This window comes from Myotis myotis, unplaced genomic scaffold, assembly GCF_014108235.1.
Source record: "Myotis myotis isolate mMyoMyo1 unplaced genomic scaffold, mMyoMyo1.p scaffold_m19_p_17, whole genome shotgun sequence".
NCBI classification, from domain to species: domain Eukaryota; kingdom Metazoa; phylum Chordata; class Mammalia; order Chiroptera; family Vespertilionidae; genus Myotis; species Myotis myotis.
Window position 1 is genome coordinate 13,405,076 of NW_023416321.1, and position 18,434 is coordinate 13,423,509.

Here is an 18,434-nt window from a genome sequence, read left to right on the forward strand (position 1 = left end):
ATTTACAACTTCCAAAAAATACAGTGAAGCATGATGCAAAAGGATGGTCTTCTGTGACCTCCCAGAGGATACAAACCTGAATGCTGCCTGGAGGAGGTGGTAGACAAACAGGGCCAAGCCCAGCTGTGGAAAAGGAATGTGGAGCTGTGGAGCGACGACTTTGACTAGAGAAGGGAACCTGGGCAGAGCCGCCGTCTTCTTTTTTTTTTTTAATGTGTTTTTATTAATTTTATTTATTTTTATTTAAAAAGTATTTTGATTTCAGAGAGGTAGGGAGAGAAATATCAATGAGAAACATCTATCAGCTGCTTCTTGCATGCCCCCTAGTGGGGATTAAGCCTGCAACTGGGGCATGTGCCCTGACTGGGAATTGAACCTTTGACCTCTTGTTGCATGGCACAGTGCTCAACCAAATGAGCCACATTGGCCAGAGCAGAGCCTTCTTCATTCAGGCTTTTTAACATTAATTTTTGAATAATAGTCTATTTTTATGGTTAAAAAAAAAATCTAAAAAGTGTTTCCCACCCCTATAACCATAATTATTTTCTTGTTTAGTCTTCCAGTGTTTTTAAATACATCTGTAACAAATATGCATATGCAGATTTTAAAATTGTATTTCTTATTCTCCCACCTCTTCCAAAAGCTGGTATAAATACACTATTATACACCTTGTTTTGGAGGAGATCTTTTCATATCAGTTTCTTTTTATTTCCCCTGTGGCATATGTTTTCATTGTCTGAAAGTGCCTTAGTTTATTTAATTAGCCCTGTATGTAGTGGACATCGGAGTTCAGTGTTTTATAAGTAACCTTGCGTGTGTAGTTTTTTATTTCTCTGCAGTTATCTCTGCTCAGTAAATTCTCAGAAGCAAAATTACTGAGTCAAAGGATAGATGAATTTGTCATTTCATGGATATTGCCCGTTTACACTCTATTAGCCTTACCAACAGAAGGTATTATCAAACTTTTGGATGTTTGCTCATCTAATAGGTAACAAATGGTAACCTTTTTATTAACCATTTTCTTCAGTTGGATCCATGTTCCATCAGTGTTTAGGACCTTCTTTTTCATTCCTGCTGTCCCACCTTTGGTTCAGGTCTTTAGAGGGATGCCACCTGGTGTGGGAATTGTACCAGTTTGGGGTGGTGGTACGGACTGGCGTGGAGCAGATCTCGTTTCAAGCCCCGTTCTACCACGTACTAGTCCAGTAATGTCAGGCAAGTTGCTGGCTCTTTTTGAGGTTCTGTTTTTTCATCTTTAAAATGCAGATTGTGGCCCTAGCTGGTTTGGCTCAGTGGATAGAGCGTTGGCCTACGGACTGAAGGGTCCCGGGTTTGATTCCGGTCAAGGGCACATGCCTGGGTTGCGGGCTCGATCCCCACTGTGGGGCGTGCAGGAGGCAGCCAATCAATGATTCTCTCTCATCATTGATGTACCCATCTCTCTCTCCCCTCCCTTCCTCTCTTAAAATCAATAAAAATATATTTAAAAAAATTAATAAAGTGGAGATTGCCTCAGAGGGCTGGTGGAGGATCAGATCAGATGCCTGTGAGTGAGTTGTGCATATAAGAGTGTCTGATAGGCACCAGAAAGAGCTTCTGAGCACTGAGCGCATGAGATAGAATTTTCAAATGTCAAACGGAAGGCTTGAGCTAGAACATGTCGGAAAGGAGCAGGCCCTGCCCCACACGGCTGGGCCTGTGGCATGACTGGGCTCATTCACATGCCTCAGTCCTTTGTTGCCTCTCCCTCCTCCCACAGACCAGCCAGCCGTCTCTCTGTCACGTGTCCTTTCTTTATCTTGCATGAATCTTGTGATTGGAAAATTCCAGCTTAAGGTCATTGAGCCAGTGGCCATCTACCCTGTGTGGTTATGATGGGGAACTAACTCAAGGGAAGAGGGTCAGGATGTACAGACCAACACTAGTGTGAGGAACCAGCATACACTGAACACACAGATGTGCAAACACATACGCAACCTTCTTAGAGCTGGGCTGGAAGTTAGTCTTTGAACATCCACAGAAACTGGCATTTCTTGGAGTGTATGTTTTAAGGGTAAAGAGTCTCACCAACACTTGAGAGTTCACTTAAGCTATTTTTATATTACTTAAACGTAACTTAAAAATTACACACAAATACCTTGTGCTTCTACCTCTTAAAGTTGTAAAACCAGGACATCGACAAATAGCCCAGCCAGAGTGGCTCAGTTGATTGAGTGCCATCTTGTGCACCAGAAAAGTTGCCAGTTCGATTCCATGCCCACAGTAAAGAGGATTTAGTCCCTGATTGGGGTGCATGTGGGAGGCAACCGATTGATGAGCTCTCTCTCCCCCTCTCTCTGAAATCAATAAAAACAAATTTTTAAAAATCCCTACAAATTAAACTTAAAGAAAAGTACAAAACACTAACATTCAAAATGAAATATATTGATATATTATTTCACTGAAATCAAATTGCAGTTTGCTTCTTTTGTGTTTTTTTAGTCTGAATTATAATTATCACTGAGAAGCATAGGCACATTCTAGTGGTTGAAAATGTGGACTCAGGAGCCAGACTGCCTGAGTCTTCCTTAACCAGCTTTTTGACCTTGGGCAAGTTACTCAGTCTTTCTGACATTCACGTCCTCATCTGTAAAATGGCGATAAGAATGTTCCAAAGGGATGCCAGGAAGATTAAATGAGTTAAGATAGTGCTTCGAGCAGTGCCTGACACATGGTGAGTGCCCAATAGGTGGTGTTATTGTCCTTTACTGCTAAGTCCTCCTGAGAACTGATGACCTGAGTTATACTTCTTGTCTCTATAACTGCTGTGAATAGCTGGTTAGTAACATTGTCAGCTGTCATCATGAGGTCTTCCCTTGTGGGAAATGATTCTGAGACCATGCAGCCCACCTCTGTGCAAGAAACCACAGGCTCAGACCACTTGGCAGGGGTTCTTTCCATGGTGGCCATCCAGAACCTCCACGCCATGCTTTTTATTTATTTCACACATACACACATAGATACTTACGCATGTAATAACATGTGCTTTTTTAAGATTGTTTTTTAAGTGAATGTGCAAAGAAATTTTTTGAACAGACGTTTTTGATCACCACTGCCCTGAACCAGAGAGAAGTGGAAAGACTAGCAATTTCAGTTCTTTTTTTTCTTTCTTTCTTTTTTTTTTTTAGAGAGAGAAAGCAATAGAAATATCGATTTTGTTGTTCCACTTATTTATGCATTCACTGGTTGATTCTTTTATGTGCCCTGAGTGGGGATCGAACCCACAGACTTGGTATATCTGGACAATGCTTTAACCAACAACTGACTTACCCGGACAGGGCTGTTTCATTTGTATGTTGCAATCTATTCAAAGTTTTCTTTTTTTTTGCCTTTTCTTCAAAATCTCATTCTTGCACTTTTTCCAGTTGCGGTATCTATCTCTTATTCTCATTGGATCCTGAGACCAGAACCGATTCTGATGAGGCTCTGTGAACTTGATTTCACCTTGACCTTGGTTTTGGTTTGGTGGAAGCTCTAATTTATTGCACAATCAATTTTGGTGGCATTTTTTTTATGCATCACTCATTTTAACACCCAGTCTACTTAATCATTAAAATCTTTCTTAAAGAGTAGGGTTCATTTATAACTAATAACCATTTTGGTAATGCTAGTGAGTATTTCCATAATTCTCCTTTCCTTACAGTTCTGTATTGGAGGCCAAGCAGTCTTATCAATAATAATAAAAGCAGCTACAATAACAAATTGAGGTTAACATTGAGAAACTTGTGCAAGACACTCTTCTAGGCATTTTGCATATATTATCTCATTTAATCTTTGTCACAGTCATAAAAGTGGGTGCTGTTACCATGCTTGTTTTACAGATAAGGGAATTAAATCTACGAACTGTAGGTACCTTTGTGGGGTGCTTAGCAATGTTCTAACCAAGGCCAGGAGGACTCTTGGCTCCCTGCTTTTAATCACTTACTACTCTACCTCCCAGGAGCCCATGAAGAGCTGGGACTTCACAGGGGATATAAAAATCTGTCTGTCTTGCCTACCTGGTTTGGCTCAGTAGATAAAGTGTCAGCCTGCAGACTGAAGGGTCCTGGGTTCGATTCTGGTCAAGGGCACATACCTCAGTTGCAGGCTTGATCTCAGGCCCAGCTGGGGCATGTTCAGGAGGCAACCAATCAATGTGTTTCTCTCACATCGTGATGTTTCTCTCTCTGTCTCTCCTACTCCCTTCCACTCTCTAAAAATCAATGGGGCCCTAGCTGGTTTGGGTCAGTGGATAGAGCGTTGGCCTGCAGACTGAAGATTCCCAGTTCAATTCTGGTCAAGGGCACATGCCCGGGTTGCACACTCGATCCCCAGTAGGGGGCGTGCAGGAGGCAGCCAATCAGTGATTCTCTCTCATCATTGATGTTTCTATCTCTCTCCTCCCTTCCTCTCTGAAATCAATAAAAATATATTTTAAGAAAATCAATGGGAAAACATATCCTAAAATCTGACTCCCTAGTTTATTTCGTAACGTGGCCCAGTCTGCCACAGTGGTTTGGACACATACAACTGGTCAGCAAATGTCCCTTCCTCCTTGGCCAGTGGAGACTAGCCCTGTGCTTCCAGAACTCAGCAATCCCTGTGCCCTGCAAGGTTGCACCACTGGACTTTTAACTCTCTGTTTTTAGACTGAGGCCATAGAGCAGGAACCAGCACCCGCCTGCATCCTCCATAACTATTCTACAAGCACATTTACACCTTTGTCTGATAGGTCACCTTGTTGTTTAGTGAGAGATGATTCACAGACCATAAAATTCACCATTTTAAAGTATACAGTTCAGTCGTGTTTAGTATGTGCACAAAGTTGTGCAACATCTAGTTCAAGAACACTTCGATCACCCAGTAAGGAAACCCCTTACCCATTAGCTATGCATTTATCTATTTTGGACATTCCATGTCAATGGAATCATAATACCTGGCCTTTTGTGACTTCTTTCACATAGTATGTTTTCAAGGTTCATCCATGTTGCAGCATGTATCGTGACTGAATAATGTTTCCTTATATGGATATACCACAATTTGTTTAGCTATTTTTCAGTTAATGGACAGTTTTTTAATTATAGCCATCCTCGTGGACATAAAGTAGATCTCATTGCAGTTTTGATTTGTACTTCACTACTGTCTAATGGTATTGAGCATCTTTTTATGCACTTATTGGCTATGTATAGCTCTTCTTTGGAGTAATGTCTATTTATATCTTTGCCTATGTTTAAATTGGGTTGCCATTTTATTACTGGGTTGTAAGAATGCTATATAGCCCTGGCCAGTGTGGCTCAGTTGGTTGGAGCATCATCCTGTACATCAAAAGGTTGTGGGTTCGATCCCCGGTCAGGGCACATATGGGAGGCAACTGATCAATGTTTCTCTCTCACATCTCTCTCTCTCTCTCTCTTAAAAAAATAAATAAATAAGTAATCAGTAAACATATCCTTAGGTGAGGATAAAAAAAATTTATAGCCCTGGCTTGTTTGGCTCAGTGGATAGAGTGTTGGCCTGTGGACTGAAAGGTCCCGGGTTCAATTCTGGTAGGGGGCACGTGCCTGGGTTGCAGGCTTGATCCCCGGTGGGAGGCAGCCAATCAGTGATTCTCTCTCATCATTGATGTTTCTCTCTTCCTTTCCATTCCTCTCTGGAATCAATAAAAAAAAAAATTTTAATCAATAAACATGTCCTCAGGTGAGGATAATGAGAAAGAGTGCTATATATTCAGGATACTAGAGCTTTATCAGATATATAATAGTATCTGCATATAAAATAGGCAAATATGTTCCCTATTCTCTGGGTTGTCTTTTCACTTTCTTGGTAGTATTCTTTGGAAGCACAAAAGTTTTATTTTTATGAAGTCCAATTAATTTATTTTTTTTATTAGCTGCTTATGCAGTAGATGTCATAGCTAAGGAACCATTGCCTGACCCAAAGATATGAAAATTTATACCTGTCTCCTTCTATGAGTTTTATGGTTTTTGCTCTTACTTTTAGCTTTTTGATCCATTTTGAGTTACTTTTTTTAACATGGTGTGATAGGAGTCCAACTTAATTCTTCTGCATGGAACTATTCACTTATCCCAGCATCATTTGTTGAAAAGACTATTCTTTCCCCATTTAAATGTCTTGGCGCCTATGTTGAAAATCGATTGCCCATAAATGTCTGGGTTGGTCACCTATTCTTGACTGGAATGTCTTGAATTGTTGTTCTGGATTAAGGTGGTGTTGTGTAGATAAGAGCAGAGTTCAGCCAGAAGGTGAAAACTTGAGTTCTGAAATCTTAGTTTCCATAATCCCACATGAAGGAGAGTTTGATGTGTCTTCTAGACCCGGTTTAAGCCATTAGGGCAGATGTGTGCAATCTCCTGGGCTCCAGACAGCTTTGCTGTCATCCGAACCTGCCTTTATCCATGACGGACTCAACTGGGCTCATCAGCAGAAGAGGAGCCAGCAAATAGACTTACTTCAGAAATGGAACTTAGATTCCCAGAAACCCCAGGAGAGGGAGGACGGAGCAGCCACTAGCCAGTGCACATTCCAGAGGGCCCAGAAGTATGTTTTTGCGTGCATGTGTGTGTGTGTGTGTGTGTGTGTGTGTGTACACAAAGGCAGTAACACTGGCCCCAGAAGCACACCACTTAGGGGCAGGAAGAGCCAGTTCTGTTGGGAGGAGTGAGCAGGAGCACACCTCATGTATACTTGTATGCACACTTGCACACCTTGTGTACACTGACCCCCAGCAGCAATTTCTGGGAACAGGAGCCTTCTCTGACTCCATAGCCAGTCCAGCTCTGAGGTAGACCAGCCCTTGCACCTCACCCCAACCCTACTGCCCAGATGCTATTCCAGGAACAAGATGGGTCCTCACTTCAGCTAAGTCCATGTCCCCAGGGCTGGAGTCCTGGTGCCTCGGTGCCGTTGGGGAGCCCAGCTCTGAGACGCTCTGTTCACGGGGCTGTGCCACAGTCGGCTTCGGGAAATGACTGCCCACACAGCCGTTGGTTTGGCCGGGCAAACTCTCCAAGCCCACAGGGAGCCTGTGCAGCCGGTAAAGGCAATCAGTTCCCGTTCACATCAAGTCCTTTCCTCTGCTGTGTGAGCTTTTCACCTGCGATCCTGGGCTCCACAGCTCACTTGCCAGCTGCGGAGAAAGGGTGGTGCTGAGTGTCAGAGGAAGCGGCTGCGTGACCAGAGGAGAGCAGTGGGTGATGAAGAGTGTTGTTTCGCCCTGGCCAGTGTGACTCAGTGATTATAGGGTCTGTCAGCCCAGGCACCAAAGGTCTCGGGTTCGTGTAGCAACCAGTCGATGTCAGTGTTTCTCTCTCTCTCTCTCTCTCTCTCTCTCTCTCTCTCTCTCCCTCTCCCTCTCCCTCTCCCTCTCCCCTCCCTCTCCCTCTCCCCCTCCCCCTCCCCCTCCCCTCCCCCTCCCCCTCCCTCTCCCCTCCCCCTCCCCCTCCCTCTCCTCCTCCCTCGCCCCTCCCCTCCCTCCTCCCTTCCATTCTCTCCACTGGAAAAGCAATGGAAAAAATATCCTCAGGTGAGGATTTTTTAAAAAAAGAGTGTTGTTTCTTAAGTCACAAGGCAGCAGTTTTCCATTCTTACCACAACCCAGTAGCCATGGGCATTCTAGCTGACAACCTGTCACACAGGTTTCTTTGTTTAAAAACTTCTAGGGTGTTGTCTGAATTCAGCAAAGCCCAGGTAAACTCTGTGCCAACCAACGGACTGAGCCGAGAAACGGAGATTCCCACACTGCAGGCCTCACTCTCCCTCCACGGCCTCTGCCTCGACACCAGCACACACCTGCACGTCGAGGCGCCTGCAGAGCCCCTCCCTGCCCGAGCAGCCTCTGGGACTACAAATGGTGGCCACAAGCAGGAACCGCTTTCCCTGGCACCTGGCATCCTGGGCTTGCAGCATCTGGGCACTGCCCAAGCTGTCACTTCGAGGAGCACTTCAGACCAACAGCCTTCTAGACCTGTGAGAGCAGTCGGCCAAGGGGATGGGCAGCAGAGGCCCTCGGTGGATGATGGAGCTGGACTGAGCCTCATGGTTTCCTCACCCACCAGTCCGGTGAGTGGTTCAGGCTGTTCTGGGGGTGGTCTTGGTAAAAGGTCTCCAAGCTAGGGTATCCCCGGTTGATGACCCCAAGTGGTCTCTGCCTTCTTCCCAATTACCCCCTCTCTCTGGGTGGTGTTAGTGTTAATAGCATCATGATGATGGAGCTGGTGTTTCTTGGTGTGTGAGTAGTGGACATGCCCATCAGTTCCCATGGTTATCTCCTGTTATCTTTGCATCGACTCTATGACAAGATAATTCTCACTTGACCACAGACTCTCTGCTCTTAAGCAACTTAAGGCCTTGGGCCAGGAACTTCACCTCACTGACCCTTGGTTTCCTCCTCAGTACTTGTTATTAATAAATTGATATTTTTTATTTTTATTTTTGAAAATACTCATTTTGCAACATGATCCAGATTTAGAACTGTGCTGTCCAATTTGACAGCCACTAGCCACATGTAGCTATTAATTTCACCTGCTTCTTTTTACATTTTAAAAAAAATGTGGCTACTAGAACATTTAAAGTGACATATATGACTCACATTGTATTTCTATTGGACAGCGCTGTTCTTGAATAAGCCAATCTAGTTTGTTGATAACCCAAGGGAAGTCAATCCTGGGAATGTCCCGGAGAAGTGTTTGCCAGTGGAGCAGCAGTCAAAGCTGTGACCTAAGCTTTTCAGCTGTTTCCGTTTGTTCTTGTGTCATGGAATGCAGAGGCAGGAATCTATGTACGTGTGCTCCTGGACACAGGAAGCCAGGAAGCTGCAGCCTGGGCTCATGGTGGTGCATGGTCTTACTTTTCAGCTCCATCCATGCACATCTCTCCTTTGGCCTGTAACTTCCAGATCCTGTAACTCAGGACGGGACCAGGGCCATGCAAAGTGAAAGAGGTGCACACACACCCTTTTTAAAACAGCTTTAGTGCATTTAAAATTATTACTGTTTTAATCAGAGAAGAAGGGAGAAGGAGAGAGATAGAAAACTCAATGATGAGAGAATCATTGATTGGCTGCCTCCTGCACGCCCCCTACTGGGGATCGAGCCCACAACCTGGGCATGTGCCCTTGACTGGAATCAAACCTGGGACCTTTCTGTCCACAGACCAACACTCTATCCACTGAGCCAAACCAGCTAGGGAGTCTTGTTCTTACATTTAGATATGTGGTATATTTTGAGTTAATTTTTGTATATTGTATAAGGATGAGGTCCAACTTCATTCTTTTGCATATAGATATCCAGTTCTACCAGCACTATTTGTTGAAAAGACTATTATTTCCCCTTTTTAAAAAGTTTTGAGGAATGATGTGTTTAAAGTATATCAGATCCTCAGGTGCATACCTCAATGAGTAATTATATATGTGACCACCATCCAGATCTAGATATAGAACATTTCCAGCCCAAAGGAAACTACCATAGATTCATTTTTCCTGTCATTAAACTCGTTATAAATGGAATCATACAATATATTACTCTTATGCTTCTTTCACTGAACTGTGCAGTTCACCTATACATACAACCTGGGACTATAGTTTGGCCTTTTCCACTGATGTATAGTATTTCATTATAAGACTATATCATAATGTATGTCTCCATGCTCCTGCTAACAGACATTTGGGTTGTTTCCAGGTTTGGGGCCATTATGAAGAACATTCTTGTACTTGCCTTTTGGTGAACCTATGTACTCATTTCTGTGGGTATATATTGAGGAGTGGAATTGCCAGGCCATTGGGTAGACATATGTTTAGCTTTAGTAGATACTGCCAAACAGCTTTCTAACAGTCTTGTACCAAGTTATCCTCACACTAGTAATATATGAGCACTGCCATCTCTTTCTCCTAGCCAGCGGGGTCGGGACAGGGCAGTCCACTCATCAACAAAGCTCTTCCTCTGCTCACCACGTTTTGACCCCCTGGCCTCCTTGCAGCTCCTGACAAAGCAAGTTTCTTGTAGCCCCAGGCACTTCCATTTTCTGTTCCCTGTGCCTGGACCCTTTTCTGACTCACTCCTTTCCCTCACTGCTGTCTCGGCCTTCCCTGACCACTCTGCCTCCAAGCACCGGTGACTCCCATTCCCATTCATCTGCTTCACTTGGTAACACTCATCACTATGTGAAGTTATATCATCTCTTCATTTTCTATTTGTGTATTTCCTGTCTTCCCGACTAGACTGTTGGCTCCATTATATGAGAGACCATGTCCATTCATTCAGCTCCAAGCACTGTACCTGGGAGAGAGTAGGTATCAATCACTAGTTCTTGAACTCTCTCTTGAAATGCCGGCTTGTAGATTTACACTGAGAAGTGCACCATCAAGTGCAGAGGTGGGCAGGTTGGTCTGACCAGGCCAGGCTCTACCTCCTTGCTACCTCAGGGGAGTCTGGTTGCTAGAGGGTTGCTTGGTAACGTGGAATCAAAGCACCTACTGCTGAGTTCAGTGTATGCTCGCCCTTCCTGAAGCCCATCTCCTTTGGGGAGTTGTGGATCCATTCATTCCCCTACTCCATAGTCCAGGGTGGGCAAGCAAACTTTTTAACTCGAGGGCCACAATGGGTTCTTAAACTGGACCGGAGGGCCGGAACAAAAGCATGGATGGAGTGTTTGTGTGAACTAATATAAATTCAAAGTAAACATCATTACATAAAAGGGTACGGTCTTTTTTTTTTTTTTAGTTTTATTCATTTCGAACTGGCTGGATCCTGCCCGCGGGCCGTAGTTTGCCCACAGCTGCCCTAGTCACTGGGCACACTGTGGCCCGCCTATTCACATTGACCTGGTATCTTCACTCCTCAGCCAGACTTCTCGGGATTTCACTGTTGTATAAAGTGTCCTAATGTCCAGGTGGCATTCCTGGAGCGATTTTGGTCCCTAGTGGTAGGTGCTTTGGGTCCCTGGTGGCAGGTGCTGCTCTGGTCGAAATTCTTGGTCAATGGTGATTTCCCCCCACTGTTAAAGGGGCAGGGAGCTGTAGCCAATTAAGCCGACCATGCTCTTTTCCCCATGGGAGCCTGGTGTGCAATGGCTGCAAACAGCAGCATCCTTGGTAGTGTACGCAACCTGTTGCTAGGATGGGTTGCCTTAAGGGACCTTGGACACAGCCCTTTTTGGTGGACACTCGTGTCTGAACTCATGCTGCCCTCAATCTAGAAAAAAAAAGGGGTGGGGGGCAGGGAACTGGCCAGATATGGGCCCCTGAGTGAGCAGGCTGTAGGAAGGTGGCATGAAAGGGAGACGGGAGACAGTTATGTGCTCCTCTCCCCTACCTCCCTTTCTGCTTTATAACTGGAGGCCTTGCCATGGGCCACAGCCACAAGAGTTGGTCCAATTCCATGTGCAGAAGTTCCAAGGACCCAGTGTTCCCACTTTTTTTTCTCCTTTGCTAAGAGAACAAAAGGTTTCCCCGAGAGTATGATTTCCTGGTGGCTAACCTGTGGTCCCTGGAGTGTGTCTGACCATTTCCTGCTTGTCTCCCTCTCCGCTGCGGATGAAGGCGCCCTCACCAGTGACCATACATCATCTCAGAATCCACATTTGTCTCCTTCCTTCCACTTCCCTCACCTCACCCTTGTATTTTATGTTAAAGATGTTTGGAAAGTCAAGATTTTTTTTTTTTTAAATATATTTTATTGATTTTTTACAGAGAGGAAGGGAGAGAGATAGAGAGCCAGAAACATCGATGAGAGAGAAACATCGATCAGCTGCCTCCTGCACGCCCCCCACTGGGGATGTGCCCGCAACCCAGGTACATGCCCTTGACCGGAATCGAACCCGGGACCCCCAGTCCGCAGGCCGACGCTCTATCCACTGAGCCAAACCGGTTTCGGCGAAAGTCAAGATTTGTTCTTTCATCTGTTATAACTCTATGCCAGGCACAAATAACAATGTTCCAAACAGCTTTGGGGTTAAATCCAGAACTCCATGGGAGCCCCCGGGTGGGATGGAGGGTTCCTAACCCAGCTGGAGGGGTAAGGATGAGTAAGGAAAGCTTCCAGGAGGGAGGTAGTAGATGACCTCTGAGCTGAGTCTCAAGGGATAGTGGTCTCTCCCAGTAAGGCCAGTAGCAGGGGCTGGGAGGTGTGTGCCAGGCTCCCTGAGGCTACCTAGACAGCCAGGGGTTGCTCCTGCCTATTTTCCTCAGGGAGTTGCCTTGAGTCCCGATGACCCAGGCAGGCCTTGTTCAGAGCCCTGTGTTGTAAAGTCCCCTATAGCCACCTTCATTGACACATTGTCCTGCCACTGGCAGAAGGAAGCACCTGCCAAGTTTGAGGGTTTTCAGAGGAAGCCTTAGAGGCCCAGCTCTGTGAGCCTCCCCCCCAAACTCCTGGCTCAGAACTCTCTCTCTTGGCTGAAAGGACTCTTATAGCATCTGAATGAATTAAATTGTCTAAACCAGTCTTTCTGGGGAATCCCTAGTCCTACTCCCCTTCACCGTCTAGGGGAGCAGGGAGGGCAGTCTTGATTTAGGGGTTGGAAATAGCAATGTCAGGTGGTTGAGGTTGGTGGCACTTAACAAAACAGCTGGTCTGGTCCCCCCTATGTGACTCATTTCCTCTGTGTAGACAGACATGTCTGGTGGCCCAGCCGGCTTCCTTGCCTCTGCTCTTGCACACTTAGGCACAGAAAGGCTGGGAGCGCTTGAAATAGTGGGGGGTTGAGGGGGGCTAGAATCCATTCCCTCAAGCCCCTGACCTCAGACCCACTCCACTTCTCAAAGCCAGTGAGCAGCTTCAGACTCAGAGAGATAGCAACAGAAGGGAAAGAGTAGGATAGGCTGCCTGAGCCCTAGGGGTCCTGCTCTGAAGTGGGAAGCGGAAGCAGGGGTTGCCAGTGAGAACTCTGGTCTTTCTCCCCCATGCCTCCCTTATCTCAGACCCTACAAGCAGAGCCGAAAAACTCTACATCCCTTAGACAAATGGTGCTAGGACAACTGAATATCCAGATAGAAAAAAATAAAGGTGGACCCTTCCTCACGCCATACATATAAATGAACTCAAAGCAGATCATAGACCTAATTCTAAGATCTAAAACTAAAGCTCTTAGCAGAAAACAGGGGTAAATCTTTGTGACCTTTAATTAAGTAATGGTTTCTTAGATACAACACCAATGGCACAGACAGGCACAAAAAAATAGATGAATTGGACTTCATCAAAATTTAAAAATTTTGTTCCTCAAAGAGCACCATCAAGAAAGTAGAAAGACAACCTACAGAACTGGAGGAGTTATTTGCAGATTGTATTTGTTTCCTAGGGATCCTGCAGCAAAGTACTATAAACTGGATGGTGTAAAACAACAGAAATGCATTCTCTGCTAGAAGCCCAAACTCCGCGTGTTGGCAGGGTTGGTTCCTCTGGGATTCAAGAATCTGTTCCATGCTTTTCTCTTAATTTCTGGTGTTACCAGCAATCCTTGGCATTCCTTGGCTTGTATACCCATCGCTCCAGTCCCTCCCTCCATCACATTCCTCTGTGCCTCTATCTTGACTTGGCATTCTTCTGTGTGTGTGTGTGTGTGTGTGTGTGTGTGTGTGTCTTTCTCCTCTGATAAGGACATAGTCATATTGGATGAAGGGCTCACCATACCCCAGTATGACCTTATCTGAACTAATTGCATTTGCAATAACCCAATTTCCAAATAAGGTTACATTCTGAAGTACTGGGGGCTAGGATTTCAACATATCTTTTTGAGGGATAGAGCATCAACCTGCAGACTGAAGGGTTTGATTCTGGTCAAGGGCATGTACGTCGGTTGCAGGCCTGATCCTGGCAGGTCGATGCTGTATCCACTGAACCAGACTGGCTAGGGTGGAAAATGTTCTAAACTTAGTGGTAATGGTTGCCCAGTTGTATGAATATACTAAAACTATTGTATTATACAGTTTAAATATATGAATTTTATGATATGGGAATCATGTCTCAATTAAGATGTTTTTTTATAAACTTAAAAAACAGCTTGTGTCTTTATTTCTTTCCATAGAAAAGCAAGAGCTGGATCTCGGAAGATGACTTCTACCGGCCTCCCCAGGAACAACCCCCGGAGAGTCCTTCAGATGGCTCCCTAGCTTCTCCCAGAGGGACTCCAGAGTCCAGGCCGTCTCTTCTCAGGCATTTTTCTCAAGGACCAAGAAAAAGCTCCTCCATGGGGGCCTTAGACAAAGCTTGTGTGCCTTCTCCAGGAAGCAGGAAGTGCCCGGCAGCCGCCTCGCGGGAGCATAAGAACTTCAGGGTGGTGCATCGCAGGCAGATGGGTAGGTGGCTGCAGCATTCCAGGCCTCTCCGCAGGGGCACGCCTTTCAGAAAGCCCTTCTGACGTCCTCTTTTCCATGACCAATTGGGTGGCATCTTCTCACAAGAAAACGCTCATCTCGTGATGAGTAATTCAAGAAACCATTGCAGGAAAAGTGTTATGTATATTTTCTCATACAGTCTCAAAAGTAATGCCCAAAATTGCCTACAGAGTGCAAAAATACTGTGTATCATATATATATATATATATATATATATATATATATATATTTCAGAGAGGAAGGAAGAGGGAGAGAGAGATAGAAACATCAATGATGAGAGAGAATCACTGATCGGCTGCCTCCTGCCTGCCCTACACTGGGGATGGAGCCTGCAATCTGTGCTTGTGCCCTGACCGGGAATCAAACCATGACCTCCTGAGCCACTGAGCCATGTCAGCTGGGCTACTGTATCATATGTTGAGATGGAAACTATTTTCCCTGAAACTACCCTATAAGCCTTATTATATGGAACTCTTGGTTCTGTCTTGATCTCCACACCCTCACACTCCCGTGAAGTCCAGAATGCATTAAATAACTATAACCTAATTTTTCTATAACCCTCATAAATGAACTTCCTATTTCAAACAAGCAAATAAGTATGCCCTAGGCCAGGGGTGGGCAAACTTTTTGATTCGAGGGCCACAATGGGTTCTTAAACTGGACCGGAGGGCTGGAACAAAAGCATGGATGGAGTGTTTGTGTGAACTAATATAAATTCAAGGTAAACATCATTACATAAAAGGGTACGGTCTTTTATTTCAATAGTTTTATTCATTTCAAACGGGCTGGATCCCGCCCACGGGCTGTAGTTTGCCCACGGCTGCCCTAGAGTCAGTCTCTTTCTCTCATTTCCTGCTTGCAGTGATCCAGCAGAGAATTCTGGCCAGGTTCCTGGGGCCCTGGTCCATGCTGGCTTCTTTTAGGTTTTTCTGTCAGCCTATGTGATATGGTTGTAACCATGTTGGAGAAGGTGAGCTCAGTCCTGGATCTTCTTCTCTGTCGACACCCATGTCCCAGCTGATCTCACCTACTCTCAAGGGCCTTACGCCAACAGCTCCCCAATGTTTAGCTCCAGTGTGGACCTTGCCCTTGAGCCTCAGATTCCCACCTCCATCGGCTCCATGCATGTCTAATAGGCTTCTCAAAGGTGACATGTCCAAAAATGACTTCCAGTGATTCTCCACTAATTACAACATTATCAGGTTATTTTGGAGCAGGGGCATGGTACCCTTTCAAATATGTTGCAAGTGGGCACAATTTTTTTAAATTACAAAAATGGGCTCATACTACTCAATACTGTTCAATACAACTTTCTATGCTGATAAAAATGTCCTATGGGGTTAGGTTTCTCATCTCATAAAATGCCCAACTTCCTCCTCCCAGATGCCTGGGCTAAAAACCTTGTAGTTACCCTTGACTTTCACGTCACACATCAAGTCCACCAGCAAGCCTGTTGGCATATCCCGAGTCTTCCACTCCTTACCACCTCCACCACCTCATGGGTTCAGTCCACCCACATCCCTGGCCAGGGTTACGGCAATGGCCCCCTAACTGGTCTCTCTCCCCCTCTAGTCCTTCAACATATGAAGCCAGGACGACTCCCCCATTTAAAATATGTCAGATCATGTCCCTGCAGCGGCTGCTGTCCCCTCACAGCCGAGTGGCTGGCTGGCATTCTGATGGCGGTCATTTTCCCGCACCCATTACAGGACCTCGGGCCCAGAGGTTTTTTCTTGGGCGATGAAGGGACAGGTCCGTTGTCTAAAGTGCCCCTTTCTGCCTGCAGGACTGTCCAACCCGTTCCGGGGCCTCATGAAACTGGGCACAGTGGAGCGGCGGGGGGCGATGGGCATCTGGAAGGAGCTCTTCTGCGAGCTCTCCCCGCTGGAGTTCCGCCTCTACCTGAGCGGCGAGGAGCGCACCTGCGTGGAGAACTGCTCGCTGCTGCGCTGTGAGTCCGTGGGGCCGGCCCACAGCGACGGCCGCTTCGAGCTGGTCTTCTCCGGCAAGAAGCTGACCCTGCGAGCCTCTTCCCAGGACGAGGCCGAGGACTGGCTGGACCGGGTGCGGGAGGCCCTGCAGAAGTGCCGGCCGCAGCAGGAGGAGGAGTGGGTGAGCGTCCAGTACCCGGAGCCTCCCAGCGACCTCCCCGAAGGCCCCCAGGGTGGCCCCCCCTCCCACTCGGAGCCCACGGAGCCCGAATCCCTGCAGAGCACGCAGTTGGATTGGTCCTCCGCCCAAGTGCCCGAGCCGGACGCTATTAAAGAGTCCCTCTTGTACCTGTACACGGATAGGACCTGGACGCCCTATGTCTTCTCCCTGTCCCTGGACTCCCTGAAATGCTTCCGCGTGAAAAACAACGAGAAGATGTTAAGTGACAGCCACGGAGTGGAGACCATCCGAGATATCCTGCCAGACACCAGCCTCGGGGGCCCGTCCTTCTTCAAGATCATCACGGCCAAGGCCATCCTGAAGCTGCAGGCCGGCAGCGCCGAGGAGGCCGCCTTGTGGAGGGATCTGGTGCGCAAGGTGCTGGCGTCCTACCTGGAGACGGCGGAGGAGGCCGTGACACTGGGCGGGAGTCTGGACGAAAACTGCCAAGAGGTGCTGAAGTTCGCTACCGGGGAGCAGGGCTTCCTGCTGCAGTACCTGGTGGCCATCCCCACCGAGAAGGGCCTCGACTCCCAGGGCTGCTTCTGCGCAGGTGACAACTTGCCCTCCCGCCACCCCCAGCCCGCCAGCCTCCCTCTGCCTCCGATGGGGTTGCTGCCTTAGGCTCTGCACCCCTCCCCGGCCCTCCACGAGAGGCCCGGCCCACCCCTGGGGTGTGGCTGCACATGAAGCTATTGGCAGCTGTTGCAGCAAATGGTGTCTGCTCCTCCCAGCACCCAGTGAGCCAGTGCCCCTGCTTGTGGGAGTCCATCCCTTGCCCTTCCTACCACTCCTGCTCAGGGGCGAGACCTGTGGGAGGCAGCTCTGCTCTGTCCAGGGGAGTTCCCGGGAGCTAAGCTCCCCGCTCCCTTCGTTATCAGATTACAACATTATCATGTTATTTTGGAGCAGGGGCATGGTACCTTTCAAATATTTTGCAAGTGGGCACAATTTTTTTAAATTACAAAAATGGGCTCATACTACTCAATACTGTCCAATACAACTTTCCATGATGCGGAAAATGTCCCATACAGTAGCTACCAGCCCCACGTGACTACTGGGTACGTAAAATGTGACTAGTGGGACTAAGGAACTGAATTTTTTACTTTATTTCCTTGAAATGGATTTAAATTTAAAAGGGCACCCATGTCTCATGGCCACCATGTTGGACAGCACAGTGGTATATATTGTTCTGCAACTTGGTTTTTTTCTAGTTAAAAATACATTATGGGTATTATTCCAAGTCAGTGCATCTGCTATATCGTTATCATCACCAAACCTAATTCTTCTGGGCTGGGTACTGGCCAGATGCTTCAATTGAATTGTCTCATTTAATCCTCACAACCACCCTGTTGGGACAGGTGCACTATTATCTCTATTTACAGCTGAGGAAACTGAGTCACAGGGCTGGTAAGAGCCTGTCCCAGGTTCACACAGCTATCAAGTGGCAGAGCCAGTTGAGGGCCATGTTGGTCTCAGAGCTCTGCTCTCAGCCAGGTCCCCATAGGCCCTCTCTACTCCCTTGTTTTCAAGGCTGCCTGATATTCTGCTGCTCATGTTCCGTCTTTAGCTCTTCCCTCCCAATCCACCCAGCCATTTCCAACACGCTGGGCCCTCCCAGGGAACTGAGTGGCGTGCCTCTGCAGCATGCCAAAGCGACGGATGCGGCTGCAAGTGAGTTAGGAGCTGTCCTGTCAGGTGGAGCCTGTGGGACTGGAGGGAAAAGCCTGCTTCAGGCGTCTGGGAGGAAGTGGTCTGCGGTCAGCACCCCTCGGAAGGCCGAGCAGAGTTTCCTGCTGAAAACTTCAAGCCCCCCCCCCCCCCAACCTCCACCCTCCACCAACACACCCCCTCACCGTCTTCGGGTGATTCACACTGTGGAGGTGAATGAATGCTGGCAGGGGCAGCTCTCACTGTC

At 46.9% G+C, this 18,434-nt stretch overlaps 1 protein-coding gene and 1 non-coding gene across 9 annotated transcripts in view; both read left to right on the forward strand.

Annotated features, from left to right (window-relative positions):
- Positions 1 to 18,434, forward strand: part of PLEKHM1 (pleckstrin homology and RUN domain containing M1) — a 46,674-nt gene that overhangs the window by 14,958 nt on the left and 13,282 nt on the right. For all 8 annotated transcript variants that reach the window (XR_004972745.1, XM_036339437.1, XM_036339441.1 and 5 more), the window contains 3 exons: positions 7,698 to 8,097; positions 14,056 to 14,326; positions 16,152 to 17,069. Coding sequence is in view for 7 of the 8 variants with exons in the window: in XM_036339437.1 (XP_036195330.1) it covers positions 7,698 to 8,097; positions 14,056 to 14,326; positions 16,152 to 17,069 (1,589 nt within the window). In the remaining variant the exon portion in view is untranslated. The remainder of the gene's footprint in view (positions 1 to 7,697; positions 8,098 to 14,055; positions 14,327 to 16,151; positions 17,070 to 18,434) is intronic.
- LOC118672536 lies at positions 11,048 to 11,182 on the forward strand. Its single transcript, XR_004973101.1, has one exon. It is a non-coding gene; the product is annotated as a small nucleolar RNA SNORA70 (small nucleolar RNA).